Source organism: Cololabis saira, chromosome 21, assembly GCF_033807715.1.
Source record: "Cololabis saira isolate AMF1-May2022 chromosome 21, fColSai1.1, whole genome shotgun sequence".
In the NCBI taxonomy this organism is placed as follows: Eukaryota; Metazoa; Chordata; class Actinopteri; order Beloniformes; family Belonidae; genus Cololabis; species Cololabis saira.
In genome coordinates, this window is record NC_084607.1 from 11,318,357 (window position 1) to 11,341,335 (window position 22,979).

At 40.2% G+C, this 22,979-nt stretch overlaps 1 protein-coding gene and 2 long non-coding RNA genes across 3 annotated transcripts; 2 read left to right on the forward strand and 1 right to left on the reverse strand.

The window, feature by feature from the left end:
- The first annotated feature begins 11,759 nt into the window (after positions 1–11,759).
- rprml (reprimo-like) lies at positions 11,760–12,893 on the forward strand. The gene has a single exon (XM_061712002.1). It carries the CDS (start codon positions 11,879–11,881, stop codon positions 12,212–12,214), a length of 336 nt encoding a protein of 111 aa, XP_061567986.1. The 5' UTR covers positions 11,760–11,878; the 3' UTR covers positions 12,215–12,893.
- A 117-nt stretch (positions 12,894–13,010) lies between these two features.
- Positions 13,011–15,440, forward strand: LOC133422016 (uncharacterized). The gene is made up of 4 exons (XR_009770711.1): positions 13,011–13,426; positions 13,747–13,822; positions 14,406–14,616; positions 15,030–15,440. It is a non-coding gene; the product is annotated as an uncharacterized LOC133422016 (long non-coding RNA).
- Positions 15,441–18,441: 3,001 nt separating this feature from the next.
- On the reverse strand, positions 18,442–19,760 carry LOC133422032 (uncharacterized). The gene is made up of 3 exons (XR_009770713.1): positions 19,350–19,760; positions 18,954–19,029; positions 18,442–18,458 (listed from the first exon to the last, which is right to left on the reverse strand). It is a non-coding gene; the product is annotated as an uncharacterized LOC133422032 (long non-coding RNA).
- Between the last annotated feature and the right edge of the window lie 3,219 nt (positions 19,761–22,979).

The following is a 22,979-nucleotide window of genomic DNA, read 5'->3' on the forward strand; positions in this document are numbered from 1 at the left end:
ACTGTTTTGGGCAAATAACTATATCAATAATAATAATAATAATAATAATAATAATATATATTTATATTTCCACCCCCCCCCCCCCCCCCCCCCCCCCCTCCAATAAATAAAAAAGCTACAAGTAAGGGTTTTATCTTCAAGTCATTTTAAAATGTAACTCACTTCGTCTTTTTCCACTGTAGCAAACATAGTGGGTGTCAACTGTAGCACTGTGTTGTTAAAAATAATGATGATAAAAATAAATAATAACAATACCAAATATCTCCAGAACTGGATCTCTAGAAGCAGACTAACATTTCCATATCTTAACTTTGATCCTGATAGGATGTGTTTTTCCATGCCACCCTGCCCTCTACTGGACCCAAAAGAGTACAGCTCCCAGCGTTAAACAGCCCATAATCTGCACACATTGTTTTTGAAAACTGTAAAACTTGCATAAGTGGAGAACCTGCTCCGCTGATATTTCCGGGATGTTGACAGACCTGATATATGCAACATTTATAGTCTCCTCAGGGGATCATTTATAATGCACCCAGTACGTCATTGTGATCTGAAAGCTGGGCTCATAATATCAGGATGTGGAGCGACTGACTTTGCACAAGTTATTGCTTTGCAATCTGAATTCCTGAGAAACTGTCTGAATTATGAATGTGGAAAGTGTCACGGGAGGCTTCCTCTTCCTCAGGTGGATGATGGAGCTTCTGAGACAAGATGGGCACACAAAATAAACTAAGAAGACAGCGAGGGAGGACGTTAGATAAAGGCCCAGATTTCTCCACAGAAATCCACTTATGCGAAGTGTGCGTTGGGGCTTATAGAAGTAGACAATGCTTCTTGTCTCTGCACATGTCCGTTTATTGAATCTTTATCCCTGTGCTCTGCTCTTATTCTCCAGCCTGTTGCTAAGTTACTGCCGCCCGTGTCCAAGGACTGCCGCAAAGAAGACATGTCAGAAATAGAGAAATAAGTTTAAAAAAAAAGAAGCTATAATGGGTAACTGTTCTGCTGGCATTGGATTCTCAGTGTAGGTGGATGGTACAGGTAACACACCGTGGGCAATGAAAATCCCTCTCCAGTAATGACTGATTTGGATCTACTGGTTCCGAAACACCTGTGGCGAACGCCCCCTCGCATGAATGGCATTTTGAGCATAGCGCTGCTTGTCCTGAATAAAAAGCTGGGTCATATGGCAGCCAATTAAGAGTGAACAAGTAGCAAGGACGGGGGGGGGGAGTGGAGAAAGAAAGGGGGATTGAAGGGTCTCGACCTGTGTTACAGATCTCCACAGAGCCCTTTAAGCTTTTCACTAAATCTGAGAATGCTTTTTTTTTTTTTTCTTTTTTAGCAGGGAGCCAGTATCAAAACACAATCTCTCTCAGACGAAATCAGTGTTTGGTTAACGGCAGCCAGCTTACGCCTCCCTGCTCTGCTGGGTTTAACTGGCAGGTGCGAGGGTCAAGTGGGACAATATGAGCTTTCCTCAGGTGAATTGTCAGCCAGCTTATGAAACATGCCGGCGTGGGACAGTGTGTATTTGTGTTGTGACGCTTCTGCAATCTTACCTGCCTTCTTCTTCAGCCCCTCCGGGTCTGCAGCTTACATTTCCCTCTTTTGGGAAGATAGCTCAAAGGAGGAGCGAGTAAACATTTCAAGGAGAAAAAAAACCACAATAAGATGGAGATACGAGAAGAGTATAGAGAACAAGAGAACTTTTCTGCCCTTTTTAATACATAAAACTGCAGAAAAGTCCAACATATTCTGCTGTTACGTCCTGAATAAGAAATACAAGTTGGGAGTAAAGAGATGAGGAACATGGCAGACAAAGTGGCTGAAAGTAGTAAATAAAGGAGCAGAGGAGACAAGACACGTCATGCCAGCCTGCAACTCTGAGATGCAGAGATGTGTCTAAATGGGAATGAGGTTAATGGGTGGTGTCTGAGTGCATGAGATGTCTGCATGGGAGCGACACGACAGGAATTTCTTTAATGAGATTCAGGAAATCTTTAATCTGTATCTCAAACAGAGAGATCTTCATCGGCTTTACAAGCGGCTGGAGAAGGTGCAACATGCACAAATCTCTTAGCAATTCAAAGCAATGAAGTCATTATCTCCTTAAAGGAACCCCATGAATGATGCTTTTTAGTATTGGGGTTAATGCAGGCACCGCTCTGCTGTGATTGGTGTCAGTAAGTAACTAATGACAGTGTTTACTCCTTTATCATCAGGTTGCAAAACCTTAAGATCAGGACACAGCCTTTAATTACCCATCTATATTTAATTACTACCTTTTTATTATGTGCTCTTCATTCATCCTCGTGCTTTTCTGAGATTCCCTGTTCTCTAGTGCACTACGGGACTCTGGTCCTGAGTTAGTGTGCGTGCTGGGATGAGCTGTTTCATAGAAAGGGGGTATTTTGAGGAATGTCAGGTGACAGTTCTGAAAAGATTGCGCCTATTTTCAGTCCCGTGTGGTGTCATGCCCGTTGTCAGCACCAATAGCAGAAATTACGTATGGGTAAGAAGCAGTTTGGAGGAGGTGCGAGCGGGATTGAAACACAAATTCCCCGTTGCTAAGGTTGTCTCCACTTAAATTGTGTTGCTAGGCTGCCGTTCCCTCATGTTCAGTAGAAACTTTCCCCCTCTCCTTAGCTGCGATTGTTAACTAAAAGACTGGGGTTATTTGTGGCTATGACCAGCTGTAAAATTCCTTTAATGGTCGTCATTTCTGCCCCCTGATCTTGCAGCAAGAGCTGTTTTCAAAGCCTCCGAAAAGGAGTCTTCCTGCGGCGGCGACACCTGCGGGGAAGACTTGAGAGGGCATCTGGGAATAAAAAATAAAAAAAAACAATCTGCACTCATCTACTCTAAAAATACAGGCCTGACAGAAGTAACTCAGAGAAAAGTGTCTTATTTCTTGATACTAAGCCAGTATTTCATTTTCTAAACCCAAATCAGTAGCTTTGGTATGTCTGAACAGTTAAAAAGAGGAGTGAAAAAGGTAGCAACAGGGCTAGCCACAAGGCAAAAGATAAAAAGTAAAACCTACTTCTCATTTTATTCCAGCGGGAACTCTTGCATGATTTCCAGAGCATATTTCTGTCAGTATTTTTGTTAAACTCCTCCTTTGCCAAGCCGCATAAGTCAATCGAATCAACGTATATTTTAATGCAATCGAAAGCCTTTATTCGCCCAAACACGTTCTTTTGCAACACCTTGTGCATTCCTGTTACCAAATATCATCATACCCCCACCTCAGCGCTCCGACCTCAGTGCTCAGCTGGAGTGACGCCACTTTCACTGACGTAGTCTTGACTATGTTTGCACCAAACTTGCTTAAGCCCGTCCCACCAGAACAAATTTATATTGGTCTCTTTTGACACCAGATTGTGCAAAAAAACAAGCAAACAAGCAAACAAACAAACACCTCATCCGTGGAGTTATTTTAGGAGGATGTCCACTAATTAGTAATACTGCAGCTCCGTTTTTACTGCTGCAACCACATTTTCACTGAGATTTAGTTACTCATTGATGTATCTTTAACTTCTTTCATCTTTGTTATGACTCAAAGTCACTTGTACTTTAGTTTCCTCATGAAGCCATTATGGAGCTATGTAAGAAGAGACTTTCTATTGATCCCAGTCTGAAGACGCTCTGATGTTTTTACCGTCTGACCACAGACCTTCCAGAAAGCATTGCGGCATATGAGCACATGCTCCTCAGCTCTTACAGGAACAACCGGAGTTAAAACAGCCCAGGGTCTGTGATTAGATTGTAAGGAGTGCAAACGTTCATTAGGGACCATAATGAAGTGAACAGAGGCAGTTTTGAGTGAGAATTGAGTGTGTTTGCAGCAAAAAGGCAATCAATGTTAGCATTTGGGGTAATCGATCTATGTCTGAAGGATTTGCCTCTGACAAGACTCAAAAATGCCATTACACTTATGTTGTAGCTTGGATGGGGTTATTAGAGACAAACAAATTATATTATAATGTATTAACTGTACAGATTGTATATAAAAAGGACTACTTGCCCTGTAATCTCCACCTTGTTCTAAGTTATAAATCAATTTCCCTTAAGCTACAGTCCACAGATGCAGAGAAGGAGAGTTCTTGGCCTCTGCTTCCACGGACTTGCATCAGTTATATATTTTATATAAAAGGCTATGAATTCTCATACTTTTGTCTGTAGAAACACTTCTTTTCAAACACTTTTTTAGAACGTCAAAATCACCTCAGGTTGTCTGTAGGGACCCTGTCTCCAATATCACTTTGGAAAGAAGTTTTTGAGTCTTGTTTGACTCCAGAATGTTCCTTTAAAGTCATAAAGACTTACCGATCCATCATCTAGGCCTGGCTTCTTCCTACTCAGGGCCGTGGGGGTCTGCTGGAGCCAGGTCTGTATTATTAATGGAAACAAACATGATACTGTAAGGTCTGTCTGGTTCACGTTACTTTTATGTCCTTACATCCTCTATCATTTATAAAACAAAGAGGAATCTCAATATCTAGTTTGGGTCAAAACAGCACAACAGTGGAGTTATTAAAGTCATCTCTGTTCAAACAGGATCAAAACAAGACTTAAAGCAAGAGGATCTAACTGAATGACGACATATATGGAGGATTTTTTGTGCCAAAATTAAATAAATAAATACATCATTAATTAATTAAAATGGGAATTAAATATATCATGAATTAATTAAATGTGTCATTAATTAATTAAAATTAGAAAATGAAATATGTCATTAATTAATTAAAATACAATTCATTTTAAGTAAAAATATATATTTATTATTTCAGCATTTAATTAATGAATGACACATTTAATTAATGATTTCGTGTTACGTGTGAATCATGAAATGTAAAACTGCATTTAATTAATTAGTGACACATTTAATTAATGATTTCTTGTTGCTGAGTCATGAAATGTAAATGTAAACTGTCAGTTTCACTCGTCAAACTCAGTGGGCGGGGCTAACGCAAATCCAGCAGAGGAAGCAGAGGAACTTCCTCTGCTTTACATGCTACATGCTCGGGGTCAGCAGGTCCTGCTTCCACATACTCTGCAAGGTCGAAGATATCGCTCACCAACTCTCTACAAAGTTCACGAAAATCCTCCGAACTCACAGCTGCCATGTTTAGAACGAATGGCTTACTGTTCCACCTCCAGTTTCAGACCAAAGCAGTGGATTCCACTAGATTTGCGTTAGCCCCGCCCACTGAGTTTGACGAGTGAAACTGACAGTTTTACATTTACATTTCATGATTCAGCAACACGAAATCATTAATTAAATGTGTCATTAATTAATTAAATGCGGTTTTACATTTCATGATTCACACGTAACACGAAATCATTAATTAAATGTGTCATTAATTAATTAAATGCTGAGGTAATAAATATATATTTTTACTTAAAATGAATTATATTTTAATTAATTAATGACATATTTCATTCTAATTTTAATTAATGAATGACACATTTAATTAATTAATGATATATTTCATTCCCATTTTAATTCATTAATGATGTATTTATTCATTTAATTTTGGCACAAAAAATCCTCCATAGACATCAACCATCAGACCATCATTTGTGTAAGCAGGTAGATTAACTTTTTATTATATGATCTCCCTTGCAAAGAAAACTCTTTAGTTGTTATTTAGCATGATCGTTTATTGAAAATCAGACTTGCATTGGATTCGTTTGTTCTGTTTGAGTTATCCTGAATCAAACCCAAGATGCCTGAAGCTGGATTAATGTCAATTTTCAGCTGGATTTCTTCTGTCTTTAGATTTTTTTTTTTTTTGTCTGCATCTCTCGAGGAGAAGTGTGTGGTCCTCAGCCCGGGCCAGCTAAACGGCTAAGGACCCATTTCTCAATATTAAGTCTCTTCCTGTCTTACAAGAGTTTACAAAAACTCTGGGTCAAGAGTACAAAACACTGCCGACTAAATAAAACAACTGGAGAGATTGATGTTCCAGGCAGTACATTTTATTCCAGCACAAGGAAATACACAACCCACAACCTCTAAAAACTCATCCAAAACGACAAGCAGAGACGCTGCAGAAGGACGAGTTCAGGGCTTATCAGGGGGGCGCAACTGCGTCTGTTTTCAAAGGAAACATGCAAATGACCAAATATGACTTCAGCAGCTGTTTCCTTGGGAACTTTGATGTTTACTTTGCACTGACCACCCAACACAAGCACGAGTGTCTTGTAAACGCCACTGCCTCTCCTAAGTGAAGGCGCCGCATCTCTTCCTCCCTCTCTTTTTCCTCTAAACTAAAATAACTTCACCAACCATCTGTCACTGGGCTCAGAGGTCTTCTGTTGCTTAGGAACAAGTCAGACACTCACGTTCATGCAGCCTCATATGATTATAGAGTTTTTACATACACCAAAATATATCAACAATATCCAGCCGTTAGAAACATATCTCTTTCATTTACCGCTGCATCAAAGAAATGTACAACATCCGCCACAAATCCTCAACCTGATGCTCCGCAGAGTCCTGGTGTTACGAGTCAGCCGCGAGTTTAGAGAGATTTTAAAGGGTAAAACTTCTTGAGAGGGATTTTCATAAAGGTTCAATAGTTCAAAAGAGTAATATATTCATCGACGTTTCTTCTGCCTTCACTTTGTCACAAGTTCTCTTTTCCTTTTTTGTAAATTCTTTGAGATTTTCTCATTTAAAGCCACTGTTAAGACAAACTTTGGCAGTGGATTTACATGCTGCCAGAGAGATTACATGTAAATACGAGCTACTTTCCATAATCAATCTGCAGAGAATGAGAGAGCAAACGCTGCAGCTGATTTACATGATGCCAGTTAATTTGAATTAATTGGTAACGTTTGAATTGATTGAGTAAAAACAGTGCATTGTTCCTCCGTTGCCAACCTTTAATAAATTATCTGAAAGCGTCCCGCCTCGGGGCTCATGACAAGTATTTGTGGATGAAGCTAATCATGGTACGCATGCTTGTCAGTCGCAGGCTGGAAGCTGCTTACGCAGAGACCAAGAGCATCCCAAATTCAATTTTATGGCCCTTGTTTTTAATCAAACGGCAGATGAATCTGACAGGCTCTCCACAACCATCCTGGAGAGTTGTTTTGAGATGTTTTATTGTTAGTAATCCTAACCTGTTGGGAATCATCAGTGCAACAGTCACGCTCATATAAGTACAAATGTGTAATCAGAAAAAAAAAAATAGATGAAAAATAAATGTCTTTGTTCTTACGTTTCAGGGTGTTCTCATAAAATTTAATTATATTTGCTGTTAAAGGGGATTACAACCGCTGTAATCCTTTGGGATTTAATTATACATATCAAATCAGCAATGGGTAAGCCGAGATATGATATTAGTTTCTAATTTAGTCACTGTAGCTAGCTTCTGAACATTTTAAAGGTCATCTCTCTGCACAAAAGGGAAAGTTTCATTAAACTTTTGGAAGCACAAAGTAACTCAAATCTTTGTCTTCTTCTTCTTCTTTTTCTTCTTGGTTACCAAAGCAGATCACCTGTTTCCAATCCACCTCCCTGTCTCCTGCATCTTCTGTCAAACCAACAAAATGCATGTTCTCTTCCATCACATCCAGAAATCTCCTCCTTGGTCGTGTCCTTTTTGTCCCTCCCTGGTAGCTCCATCTCCAGCCTCCTACTACCAATGTAATGTTCTCTATCTTTATGTGTCCAAACCATTGTAATGCGCTCTCTTCCCTTTATCTCCAAGACGTAGCCCTGCATGTCCCTAAAACTCCTCCATCGCAGACAGTGCTGATCAAGAGGGTTGCAGTTCCTCCACTGACGACTAGGGGCTGTTGCGTTATTAAAGGGGACCTATTATGGCATCTAATCCCTATTTTAAACAGGCCTTGAATGTCTTAAAAACAAGCTTTTGATTGTTTTTGCTAAATAAACTAGAAATGCAGCCTCTAAACCATGTCTTTATCTTCCCATTCTCTAACCTCATTATCTATGCGGGATTCTGAGGGGAGGGGAGGCTATGATAATGAGGCTCTGTGCTGATTGGCTCCCTGAATGACGTGAGGCAGGGAGGGCACAAAGCCTCGCTCTGGGCAGAAGAGCAGCCGGCTGCGTACACTATCAAGGCTGATTTATGGTTCCGCGTTACACCAACGCAGAGTCTACGGTGTAGGGTACGCGGCGACGCACACCATACGTTGCGTGTCGCCGTGTCGCTGTGTCGCCGCGGCGACGCGGCGACACAGCGACACGGCGACACGCCGCGTAACCTACGTCGTACGGTGTACCCTACGGCGTAGGCTCTGCGTTGATTTAACGCAAAACCATAATTCAGGCTTTAAACCGTGTCCCATGTGATGCGAGCGAGCGTCAGCGACAAAGTCAATTCCATTGCTTTATTTTCTATTGGACTGTCCTAACTGGCTGCAGCTACGCTGCGCAGCACGACGCGGCGTGCCGTTTTGAGCTGAACATTTCTGTATCTTCCTGTCGCTCGCGTTAAAAGCCAGTTGAAAGCGCTGTAGGAAACAGTCATGATGAGGAACGGCTGATCCAGTTAGTTGAGATGAGAAGTTATCTCTATGATACCTGGACAGAGAGCGTCCGATGTCACGCAATGCTACGCAATAGTCGGACACTCGCAGAAGGCTGGATTAGGACACGCTGTTTAGTTGTGGGCGTGGTTTGCATTTTGGTTACGTAACGAAAATGCGCCGAATCTGAACGGCTCGTAGAAGCCACATGACACTGGACGGCTCATCCGGGCGGCTGTACAGACACAGCAGAATCTGGTTGCTTTCCTCCTTCTCTGAGTTGTCAGGCTTAGCGGAGACCACTTTATATATGTTAAAGCAAGAAAAAAACGTGTTTTTCATAATAGGTCCCCTTTAAGTAATTAGCTATGAGTTACTGCCCCCAGAGGTAACAGAGGCTGGCTCCAACATGTAATCAATCTTTATTGACCTATTTTGAATTGTCCAACTCTGCAGCAGAAGTAAACATATTGACACCACTGTTGACTAAATTATTTTTATATATCTATTAGAAAGATGATTTGTGAATTTGATGTTTTCCAATCGGGAAAATGATATAAAAACGATATAAAAATTATTAAATAATTATGAGGTTGGTCTTTTAATTGACTGCTGGCAATTGTTAATGGTGCGATGCCATCATTTTAGTCTTGACTTTACTTCTGAGCTTCGACTGAAGACCTAACAGTTCTTATTTTAAAGATGATATTTTGTGTTCTATTTAAGTACCACAACTGGCTTTGAGTTGACCTGGAAGGGTCAGAGAATTTGTTTTAACACAGCAGGCACCAGCTACCGGAATCCACCTGAGCTAACCGGACCGGTCAGTGGCACTGAGCTCGTTGGCAGCAGGAACCCTCCAGTCCCCCTCCAGGTTGGCCTGCAGCCTTTCAGACTGACTAACTTTACCTGGACCTCAAGAAACTCCGGAAAAGCCGCCAAAGCTCCAAGGCCACAGTCACTTAACCGAATGTCGGCTTATCAAAAGTCCCACTGGTGCTCAATCAGAGCCGACCAGTCCTTGTTTCAGCTCCTGGAGCAGCACTGAGCAAAGGTGAGTGCATGCCAGTGAACCTCCAGACCTGCTCTTTCTGCCCATTTTGGGAATAAGCTGGTTTGGAAGTGTCAGTTCCAAACAAGAGTCTTTGTCAACCTCTGGCCGACGTCACAGTTTATTCTCCTGACACTCCTCAACCCAATCCACTGCCAAAACGTCAAAAATCATCAAGTAGCCAGTGTATTTAACAGAAAGGTTAACAATGAAAGTTTTTAAGGTGGAATTTTCATATTTAGTCTGACAATAAATGGATTAAAAAAGGATTTATTTAGAAGCACCTCCTGACCTTTGCTCTTTCCATGAAAATCCACATTTATTACTGTTTGTTTGATGTCAACAAGTCTTCTGTAGGTATTTTTGAAGCTACTCCGACTGTAAAACCAAATATTCCTGGAAGGATGACAGCTGGTAACGAGGCTCTGTTAAAGTCCAATATAAAGGCACACTTTTCATTTCTTTTTCAAATGAATCCTTTCAATGTAAAGACCTCCAAAAATGAAACCCCATGTCAGGCATGGATGAGCATGAATGAATCATGATGGAGAATAACATTGGCATTATTTACACAGAATCCCATTCTTATACACAAACATGTATCTGCGCTGAAGCGCCCTCAATGTCAGTCTTTCTATGTAGATGAGGTTTTGGGGGTGTCACGTCCAACTCAGCAAGCTCCTGTCTGCAAAGCTTGGGCTCCAAAGTTATCTTTGAATGACATCTTCGCAATAAGTAATCCAATAAATGTCTGCTGTTCACAGTTTAATTTCAGTCACCGCCCTGGAAAGGAAAACCAGGATCGCAGAAAGAGCAAAGGAGCCTCTGTTTCCAATATTTGCTGTAGCCAAATCGAGCTTCATGTAAGTCATCATCTTTAAGTTACGGCTCACTGTGTCTATATTGGCGCCTCTTGAGGTCACAAAGCCACTGTGAATTTTTTTCTCATTACTGACATTAAGCTCTATAAATACTCAAGTTCTAATTGTCTGTCAGTGTTTACCTGCAACTGATGACAAGTCTTGATTTTGAACGCTTTAATGAGCTGCCTTTAGGCATAACATTATATCTGTCAATATATACAGATAATGGTCATCAGGTATTGATGGAGCACATCCATTAGTCTAATGTTTTCTGTAGGGCAGCGTATTTGAAAATGTCATTTGTTTTCATATATGCCTGAAAACTAATTTTCAGAAACTTGTCTGTATGGCAGTGGTTCCCAAACTGTGTGCCGCGGCACACTGGTGTGCCTTGAGGCAAGTCCAAGTGTGCCGTGGGATTTTGTGACAACCATAGGCTACTGCAATATAGTATACAACTAGACAAAAATAATTATTTTAATTTACTATATACTACTTTGAATGCACTCATTCCATAATACAGAGGCAAACTCTTTATCCTCCTGAAATGGGTGTGTTTGATGAAGCCCAATTTGATAAAGTTTAAATATTTTTGTGAAGTATTTTGTTAATAAATATGTCATGAGTAGAATAGTTGTCTTTGTCATATCTTATTTGGCATTAGTAAATAATAAACTTAACAGATAAACAGATGATATTAGTGATAACACGTGTTATAAGGCTATTTTGCACAATAGGTGTGCCTTGAAATTTTTATTTGTCCTTTGGTGTGCCTTGGGCACAGAAAGTTTGGGAACCACTGCTGTATGGTACTGTAATTGGTTTTAACAAATATCTGCCTCCCTAAAACAAGACAATTTCTGTGAGATGGATTGAAACGAAAGAGTCTTGATTCATACTAATATGCCAAACCTGAGCAAACTTTCTTCCTGTCTTGAATACCTCCTGATCTGAAGCACCTGACTGCCTCCCCAGCGAGGGATGGCGGTGCGCTCTGTGGGAACTCATCTCCCCTTTAAAAACACCAGAGAGGGCGAGCAGGCGAACAGGGAGGGTCTTTTATTGCACTAGAGGAAAACGGCGTGTTGCACGCTGCGTGGTGCCCAGGACACTCGCTTGAAATATAAGACACGCGCACTTTTAGTTTAAGAAACTTACTTCTGCGCGCACCTGCCTGCAAGCAGCCCGACGATGTGGACGTGGACACTTGCGCGCTGAAGAAGCCACAGATAAACTCAGCGTCTGGTTGTGAACCTTGCCACCGAAAGAAAGAAAGCGTGTTATTTTTCATTCTTTCTTTTACATCTTTTTTTTGTGTCTTTTTCTTTTTTTTGTGTCTGAACAGTCACATGAAGCAGCGCTTTGCTTGGACTCCTCCAGGTTCTGTGGTGAAACTGCGCGCCCGTCAGTTGGAGTCGCCTGTCCTGTCGCCGACCACCCGCGAGGAAACATGAACGTTTCCCTCTTCAACGTGACCCAGGTCGCGTTGTTTAACGGGAGCCAGAGCCTGAACGGGGCTCTGGCCACATTCTCCAGCAACAGCACGGACAGCGTGGTGACCGGCGACGGCGGGGGGTCTCTGGTGCTGCTGCAAGAGGAGCGCAAACTCTTCGTGATGCGCGTGGTGCAGATCGCGGTGCTGTGCGTCCTGTCGCTCACTGTCATGTTCGGTATATTTTTTCTCGGGTGCAATCTGATGATCAAGTCGGAGAGCATGATTAACTTCCTGGTGAAGGAGCGGAGACCCTCCAAAGACGTGGAAACGGTCACGATGGGGCTCAGCTAGAGCCCCGAGACCAGATGCTGTTGTTGGAAGTTGAAGGCAGATCCAGCAAAGAGGCATTTGAGGCGGCAGGTCGAGATCTGCGTCTGCATATACTCACTGAAGACGCTCTCTGTCTCCAAGAGAGAGAAAATATGCAAAAACTTTACACTCCCTTCCCAAAATGACTACAGGCAAGTAGTCCAGCGACCAATGTTTGTGCGTAAAGTTTGCGTAAAATTCAGACAGTTGTTTACACGTGGCCGATTTATTGAATATTTAAAGAGAATTTAATATTTGCAGCTTGAACAAAGTAACGACAATGTTTACAAACTGTTACCTCATGTTTTGTTCGACTATTTTTGCTCTATTTTGTGAATTCGAGCTCTTTAAAAATGTGTCCACAAGCATGGTTGTAAATTATAGTTCCACGCCTGCTAGTGTATTCCGTGGACGTGGTGAGGATACCCTCCTAGATAAAGTATTTTTATTGTTCTCGTTTGGTAAATGCACTCTAAATACAGATATTTGGCCGGGGTTTTTGAACAAACTCTGTCACAGCTTTATGGGGTGATTGTGATCCTGTTTGGCATGCTCGCTGATTGATCTGTAAAAGTGTTTTTTGACCCGTTTTGCACTTTTTAAATCACTTATGCTGCATGAATTATTTTGTACTAAATCATTGAAACTGCAGCATGCAATTAAACTACAGAAATTTACAGAAATGGCTCTGTCATCTGTTAATCAGCTGGATATTAAAGTATCGGCCATGCCAGACATTGGAATATTTATTGAACCTGAATTGTCTTCTACGGAGCCCCCGAGTGGCCACTGGAGGAAAAAAAAAATAAAGAACGCTAACTCGTGCCCTCGATATCCTAACTCGTTCCCTCGATATCCTAACTCGTTCCCTCGATATCCTAACTCGTTCCCTCGATATCCTAAATCGAGGGAACGAAATAATTATTTCGAGGGAACGAATTAAGTATTTCGTTCCCTCGAAATAATTATTTCGTTCCCTCGATTTAGGATATCGAGCGAACGAATTAAGTATTTCGTTCCCTCGAAATAATCATATTAGAAATCGAAATACAATTTCGTGATTAAAGTCTAAATCTCTGGCCCATCAAAGCCAGTGAGGAGAGACGGACATGCAGCTGTTTTATAATAGATCCATGCAGCATCAGCAGCAGCAGCAGCAGCACCGGGACCAGCTACAACATCTTGGAGTGGAAGGTACGTTTCTGAAGTTATGCCACTATATTCCTATGTGTGATAAGTGTTTTAAATGAATATCTTAAAGCCCATTCTTGTATTCTGAACCTTGTTACCAACCTAACATAAAGCATATGAGGCTAACGTTGGCTAAAACGGTGAAATGCTATTTTTAATGTTACTGTTTACAACTATTTCCAGGGTTAGTGGGGATGTAAAGCCTCTCAAAACCAACATGAAATAACGTGCAAATCTTCCCTCAGAGCAGTGTTGTTTTGTTGTAACAATTTTGTTGCTAAATGATCAAAACGAGACATAAAGCACCCGTTTCATTCATTTAGGGGCCGTCTATGTGCTGGAGTTAACAGTGGCTGCAACGCTCTGACATCCACGTTGACATTATACAGCAATCTTACAGTAAGTATCAAGAAGTTCTTGTATTTCAGGCTTGTGAAGCTAAAGTTAATATTATTTACTTTATTAAGTCTTATTCTAGCCTACGTTTGACAAGAAACACGTTCTTATGATATCTCTAGCTTTTACTGTTTGCAGTCAGAGTTTAATACTGTGCTTAATGTGTTTACAATATGTAAATGTGATGCTTTTGAGGAACTATTTTAAATAAGGCATACTGTTGCTGAAAAGGAATGACACTTAAAACTGTTTACAACTTCTCCCAGCTCTCTTCTAACATAATCTGTTTATCAATACAAACTACTCAATTTTTTCATTATACTGTACTATACTGATGATTATCCATTTAAAAACTAATTTTGATAATCATTTTATGAAAGCACCAATTATCATCCCGACAATATTGTTAAAATAAAGGTGTTTGGTCAAAAGGTATTTTGCTCATATACTGTATAATTGACTAAATCAATTATGTAACCTCATGTGACTCTTTTAAAGGACTACAATCCACCAGAACATCGGTTCCTTGGACTGGGCAAAAATGTCAATCACCGTGATAAATTTCCATGCTTGTGTTTTTGCGCAGCAACCACACAGATTCTTTTGCCGGAGTCCGAAGTTTCATCTATGGACGCAGCACCACAAACCAGCGGATTGAATCGTGGTGGGGGATCCTGAGGAAACAAAGTGCACAGTTTTGGATCAACGTTTTCCAAACCCTCTAAGATGACGGCTACTTCTCTGGTGATTTCTTGGATAGGAGCCTGATCCAATTCTGCTTCCTAAACCTTGTTCAGGTAGGCCTGCAAAATCATTATGTCGGTACCCCTGTCATTCTCTCCTTCATTCACTTGTACCGATTTAGAGAAAGTTTAATAGGAAAAAATGGGATAACATGATTTTTCTCTTTGCTTTACTTTACTTGTAGAGTTTGATTTTCGCAGTGTGGTGTAAAAACAACACACACACACACACACACACACACACACACACACACACACACACACACACACACACACACACACACACACACACACCAATTAGCAAACTAAATAGCCTATAAATGAACTGACATATTGGCATTCCTACAACAACAAAAACATGTATTTCATTTATACTTGTATGTATAGCCTATTTCTATGTACAGTAGCCTATTGTATGTATGATGAATTAAACTTCAGCTTGTGTCTAATATTTTGTTTTTATGCAGGATGAACTTGACGAAGTCGTGAGAACCTGGAATTCACACAAGATAAGAGCAAAGGCAGCTGATGGTGTGATTGGAGGTCGGCGGATTTTGATGTACACACTTCCAGGCATGTTCGGCGCAGAGGACAATCTCAAGCCCATACACATGAATGAATTGGCCCTTTGTAGGGAGGAGTGCACCCCCAAAAGCCAATATACATGTGATGAAACTGTATTTGATCTCTGCTGTCTTCTGATGCAGGAAAGGGGATGGGATCCTCCTACAGATGCATTTTCCGCTGCTGAACTGTACACCTTATTAAGAACTGAAATACTGCAAAGTGTCTGAGGGTGGACAATTCTCTCTGCACAAAGAAGAATCATTTGTACTGTACAATACAGGACTGTCTCAGAAAATTAGAATATTGTGATAAAGTCCTTTTTATTTTCTGTAATGCAAAAATGTCATACATTCTGGATTCATTACAAATCAACGGAAATATTGCAAGCCATTTATTATTTTAATATTGCTGATCATGGCTTACAGCTTAAGAAAACTCAAATATCCCATCTCAAAAAATGTGAATATTCTGGGAATCTTAATCAAACTGTAAGCCATAATCAGCAATATTAAAATAATAAAAGGCTTGCAATATTTCAGTTGATTTGTAATGAATCCAGAATGTATGGCTTTTTTTTTTTTTTTTTTTAAATTGCATTACAGAAAATAAAGAACTTTATCACAATATTCTAATTTTCTGAGACACTCCTATTAGCCTCCTTGCGGCATGTGAGATGGACCCATGCATTTGGTTTGAATGGCATGTTGCGTGTACCAGTAACCAGTTTTTGTGCTGGAGGAGAGCAGTGAATACAACAGCTGTAAATAAGAATAGTTGATGTTTATAGGATTTCACTTCTGAGATCTTATTCCTATACCACAGTACCCTCAATCTGACTCTGTATTGCCCTCTTTGAACATTTCTGACCGCATTAAATCCTTGGTTGAGACAAAGTCCGACTTATTACCAACCTGAATTTGTGTAAGGTGTCCCGGAATTACCTTTGTTGCAGGGACAAATGTTATGTAATAGTATCAATCTGATAACTGATAACAATTGAATAAACATGCTGTATAAAAAAATCACAACAGCGCTTGCACTTTCTCCGGATGCTTAACCGGTTCGGAGTGTAAGAAATTAATGATCATGTTCTACCACTCTTTGATTGAAGTTGTCCTGACGTTCGCCATTATCTCCTGGTTTGGTAACATTATCTCCTGGTTTGGTAGCCTCTCACTAGGAGAAAAAGAGGCTGGAACATATTGTTAAAGTTGCCAGCAAAATTATTGGTGTTGCCCTCCCTGACTTGACCACTGTCTTTGGCAGGAGGGTAACATCCAAGGCTCAGGACATCCTACAGTGTCCTGACCATCCTCTCCATGCCCAGTTTGAACTCTTACCCTCTGGCAGGAGATTCAGATTGCCCAGTACCAGATCTAACAGACTGAAAAATTATTTTATAACTCACGCCATCACCAAACTTAATTTAAAACTCAAAAAATGAACAGCTGTGAACTCCACTCCCCACACTACATCCTCAGTACCCCCCTTTGACTTAATGAATAGTTCAGAAAGACCATACAAGATATTAGTGTAACTTGTCTTTTATTAACAAATTATGAAAAACGGAACCCATATAGCCCTCACATAACAATTAAATATTTTTTTGGCTACATTAGTAAACTTGTAGTAAACTTCCCACCACCTTTTGTGCCTCATTTGGCTCAAACATACATAGTTGACCTGTAACACATGACTGCGGTGGTTTGATACATTAAAAAGAGACATTTGTGTAAAATCACAAAAAAGAACATTTTCAAATTGAAAAATTAAAGCATTTAAAACCACTTGCAGATCCCTTCTGTAGTTAAAAAAAAAAAGTATGGCATGACTGCACTTGAGAACTGCAACTACAAAAGGCATTTTTAAGGTACAAAACTAGCATTTTTGTAGTAATTGCAAATTGCACAACTGTGAACATATGAAAAAACATATAATGTGGAACATGTATTTCCATGGGAATACATTTATAGGGCTCTTGGTTACTGTACAAATACAGGAGACCTGAAGATAAACTGCACCTATCAAAACTTTCAAAATAAGTAAGTTGTAAACAGTAGTAAGTAGTTTTTTTTGTCAAATAAGTAAGACTTTGGACCAAACGAACGAAATGAGTGTCTGTTACAACACGACTAAACATGCTGTTATATCAATGATACAGGACGGTCTCAGAAAATTAGAATATTGTGATTTTCTGTAATGCAATTACGAAAGCAAAAATGTCATACATTCTGGATTTATTACAAATCAACTGAAATATTGTAAGCCTTTTATTATTTTAATATTGCTGATCAGGTTTACAGCTTAAGAAAACTAAAATATCCTATCTCAAAAAATTCGAATATTCTGGGAATCTTAAACTGTAAACCATAATAAGCAATATTAAAATAAGAAAAGGCTTGCAATATTTCAGTTGATTTGTAATGAATCCAGAATGTATGACTTTTTTTTTTTTTTTTTTTTTAAATTGCATTACAGAAAATAAAGAACTTTATCACAATATTCTAATTTTCTGAGACAGTCCTGTATATTTCTGAAGTTTTTTGTGCATCAAGCAAGCCTTTTGCATCATTTTAGAAATGATGGCTTGGAAGCAGTATGGCCACAATCACGGTTGAGGGGCTGCATATTTTGTTACACAATGTCCATCACCCAGACGTTGCTGTCAAGAATTTCATCGAATTCAGCACGAAAGTCTGGGATATTTTCGTAGCAGTCAGGTAGCTCTAGGAACATTCCACATGTTCGTCCAATTGGACGTCTTGTGAAATCAGACATCACTGTGAACTCAACAGTTATACTGTGACAGAATCAAATCGGATCCTGTGCAGAATCTTAGAAATTTACCAAGTTTTGCTTCATCCAGTTCCCTAATATACCGTCTGAGATGATGTTCGACCTCTTTTTGCTTTGCCGTCATATCTGCTGGGAACTTCAACAGCCTTGACACCTTCTTAGTTGTTGGTTTGAGGTCGGTGTACATCTTGGTCAGCTTTTCATAATTCAGACTCATCTGTGATTTTGTGATGTCCCTCCAACAATCAATTACAAACTTTGGCTTTTGCACAAGTTCTTTGTGGGAAATCTCTTCCAGAATTCCTGGAAGGGCGTCTGCTGAGGCTCTTCTTCTGCATTCGTAGTTGTTGAGGACCTCCAAAAGGTCATCAGGTTCAACAGAGACTTCTGCATCTCAGTTGCCACAACATACCTTTTGCTCTTCCATTAGTGTGAGAGCTTCCTCTGGGACCCCGCGATCTCGTAGGAAATTTATCACGGTGATTGACATTTTTGCCCAGTCCAAGGAACCGATGTTCTGGTGGATTATAGTCCTTTAAAAGAGTCACATGAGGTTACATAATTGATTTAGTCAATTATACAGTATATGAGCAAAATACCTTTTGACCAAACACCTTTATTTTAACAATATTGTCGGGATGATAATTGGTGCTTTCATAAAATGATTATCAAAATTAGTTTTTAAATTGATAATCATCAGTATAGTATAGTATAATGAAAAAATTGAGTAGTTTGTATTGATAAACAGATTATGTTAGAAGAGAGCTGGGAGAAGTTGTAAACAGTTTTAAGTGTCATTCCTTTTCAGCAACAGTATGCCTTATTTAAAATAGTTCCTCAAAAGCATCACATTTACATATTGTAAACACATTAAGCACAGTATTAAACTCTGACTGCAAACAGTAAAAGCTAGAGATATCATAAGAACGTGTTTCTTGTCAAACGTAGGCTAGAATAAGACTTAATAAAGTAAATAATATTAACTTTAGCTTCACAAGCCTGAAATACAAGAACTTCTTGATACTTACTGTAAGATTGCTGTATAATGTCAACGTGGATGTCAGAGCGTTGCAGCCACTGTTAACTCCAGCACATAGACGGCCCCTAAATGAATGAAACGGGTGCTTTATGTCTCGTTTTGATCATTTAGCAACAAAATTGTTACAACAAAACAACACTGCTCTGAGGGAAGATTTGCACGTTATTTCATGTTGGTTTTGAGAGGCTTTACATCCCCACTAACCCTGGAAATAGTTGTAAACAGTAACATTAAAAATAGCATTTCACCGTTTTAGCCAACGTTAGCCTCATATGCTTTATGTTAGGTTGGTAACAAGGTTCAGAATACAAGAATGGGCTTTAAGATATTTATTTAAAACACTTATCACACATAGGAATATAGTTGCATAACTTCAGAAACGTACCTTCCACTCCAAGATGTTGTAGCTGGTCCCGGTGCTGCTGCTGCTGCTGCTGATGCTGCATGGATCTATTATAAAACAGCTGCATGTCCGTCTCTCCTCACTGGCTTTGATGGGCCAGAGATTTAGACTTTAATCACGAAATTGTATTTCGATTTCTAATATGATTATTTCGAGGGAACGAAATACTTAATTCGTTCGCTCGATATCCTAAATCGAGGGAACGAAATAATTATTTCGAGGGAACGAAATACTTAATTCGTTCCCTCGAAATAATTATTTCGTTCCCTCGATTTAGGATATCGAGGGAACGAGTTAGGATATCGAGGGAACGAGTTAGGATATCGAGGGAACGAGTTAGGATATCGAGGGCACGAGTTAGCGTTCTTTATTTTTTTTTTCCTCCAGTGGCCACTCGGGGGCTCCGTAGTCTTCAGCTATTCTGCTCTATAATTCTTTCCACATTTAAGTCAGTCGTGATTTAGATCTAAGCCAAACCTCTAGTCAGACGGGTGGAGTGACCCCTGCTACCCTTCGCCTTACATCAGATTTGATCATTATTTATTGACAAAATGAATGTATTAATGTGCTACAGCTGGAGCACTTTTATAGCTGACATGAGCGTTCTCATAAAAGTTACAGACATTATACATAAGCTGATTTAAGGCAGCTTAAAGTGAAGATGTGAAATATCTAAAGTGCTGATATCATGAGCGGTAATCTTGATTAATAAATCCACTGGTAAAAGCATATCATTATTTTTTGATGAGAGGCCAAACTGACCTATCCTGAGGACAGCTGAGCTCATATGGGCTTCAAAGTATTTAATGTGATTTTCATACGTGGGTGTAAGAATGGCCGGCTGCAAATAAAAGAGATACTTGTTTTGATCATTGCCACTAAAGCTCCTCTCATAGTGTAAGCGTGCTACTTAGAGAAGTTTGTGGTTCTTCTCTAGTTTTTATTCTCATCACAGGGAGGCTTGAAGGAGTTCACACAGGGACAGAATCAGACCGCTATTGCAAGTTTTACAGTTGCCATCTGCAGAGAAGACTTCTTAAAAGCATTTGTAACTATGTATTTAAGACAGAATATATAAAGAAGCCTACAAAATGTTTTTTAAGAGTCAGATAGATTACGATTATACGTCCCCTCCAAATTTGTGGTTTCAATTCTCACCCTTTTTTTCTTCCCTCCATGTCTATCTTCTTTCTCCCCCCTCTCATCCACCCCACTCAGATGCAACCACTGTTCTCATTATTATTTCAGCACTTGTTAGGGGAGCTCGGGTAGATGAATCCTTACAAACACACCCATGCATTCACACATGTGCCCCATTCACCATGTGCACATGGGACGCTGATGTGCAACAGACCAGCAAAGTCTGGCACAAGTCTCTCAGAAAAAAAGCAATATGAATAAAAGAACTCATTCAATAATTAGAAAGGTGACTAAGAACAACTCCAAATTCTATTTTAGATGCATCATGTGAAACACACTTCAGTGTTGGTGCACTATATGACAACATATTTGTCTTCACTGCATGTTTACTTATTCCTGAATTATAAACAGTGCTAGATTTTATATAAAGATGAGATAAAAAGCCTTCAATATAGAAATCACAATCATTTTGTTTGAGATGATTTTGATTTTTGAGTGACGTGTTGGACACAAAAAAGCAAAGGAGAGAATGTGGGTCATCATTTGGTTCCTGGCAACAAGTCGGGCACTGAAACACAGCCGTCCTGAGACAGTGACATGGAAATCAAGAAGGAGTTGAGGACTTGGAGGACCAACTGGCAGAGGACCTGGAACCAGGACCTTTCTAAAGCAGGTTCTTCATTTGCTTGTCGGGGTCAGTATCGTAGTCGTGCAGTCAGTTTCTGCCCCATACCTGTCGTTGACGGCTGATACCTACGTAATTGTGAAACTGTTTTCAAGATGCGAGTGGGCTCCGAGGGAGTGACTTTAAATGATGATGCTATATTTCCTTCAGTAAAATAACCTTTCAGTGCAAAGCGTCTTCTGTCAGTCCTGGTTGGTACCACTTGGTCCAGACCTTCAAACTGGCTCAGAAGTTTATCAGATGATCCATGGGCATTTTTATAAAGAGCAGTTTAAGATCACTGCTGCTCCCAGGAACCATTTTCTGTTGTGGTTGGAATGCCAAGGTTCATGCCTCTGGTCACTTTACCTCCTGCATACTGTGGTGAGGAAGCAGAGGATGGGCCCAAGTCATTTGTCGGGGCTAAACCCAAATCAGGCCATTTAAGTGAAGGCCGGGCCACGAGGGGTTCTCAAAAAAGCTTCTCCCCCAAGCCTGGCTCCAGGGTGGGGTCCCAGCAACCCAGACCATATGTGAGAAGCACTGTGCCCCTTGAGTTTCCCTCTTCATTGAGGTCTAATTGAATCGTACCTTGGTCTGGCCACTCCTGCAGGAGCCAGTCGGACCCTGACAGCATAGCTCCTGGGTGATACAGGCCCACAAACCCCTCTACCATGATAAGGTGGTGATCTCCTGTGCTACTGTGTATGGAAGGTCTGAATGTGAGGCAACAAAAGTTTTTAAAAAAGAAAAAAAAAGAATGTGTTCATTTGCATCTACTCTGCATGAAATTAGAAAGAAGTACAGAACTCCAAGGCAAGACTACTTTTACTGCTCTAAGTGAACATTGCAGTACTACGATCCCCATTTGCATTTGAGAAATTGCTATATTATAATGCATCCAGGAGGCTGCAGCTTCCAAAAACACACCATTAGTTAGATGATACAAAAGCTTAATGCAAATGCTTAAGGAAGTTCAAGAAAACATGATTTCACTGTAAGTCTTTCTCATATAATCATCTCTTTCTTGGCTGTATGCCGGCTATTACATCTTTCTTTTTAGTTCAACTCACTGCACTGTGAAAATATGCTGGAGAATGATCTGCAATAATCGTGCCATGTTTTAGACGGAGCGCTTTTGCCATTACGGGCCTTCGTGTTCTGCTTCATGACTAGGAAGAATAATTGTGATGAGTAAGACTCCAGCAGCAAAGGCTGAGATGGAGTTAATGATGATGAGTGCATAAGGAGGTTGTTAATAGGCCAGTGTTGCAGCAGCACCACGGGAACAACAAATTAACATGTTAACGATTCACCCCAATCAGCATGTGCAAGTTTGTTGCTTTTCGAGGTTCCCTCTCCATAACTGTGCTCCTGCTTGTCAAAAAGCGTCACTGCTGACCTTTTCACTGCTGAGTCCTCGCAGAAAATAACGAACGGTGTACTGGCCATGAAAATCATGAACAAAATAAGGGTGATTAAGCCAGCAGTGACTTTCAACACCATAACAAAGACCATTCTCTCATGAAACCTGCCTTTGAGTAACAAAGAAAATCTTACTTTGATGGCCTTGTATTGTTCTTGGCTTGATATTGTAGCAGGGGGACACTGTGGAGGTTATCATGTTTAATTCCTACGGTATTGTAGTTTTTGATCAGGGCTCACGACACATAAAAGATCTACTTTGGATGCTGAGGCAGGTCCTAAAGGATGAAGAGGTCTTTCTAAGGCCCATTCAATCTGTTTCTCATCAGATGTGCTGTATTCAAAGGAGGAAGCTATAACAATACACGCAACGAGGCAGAGGG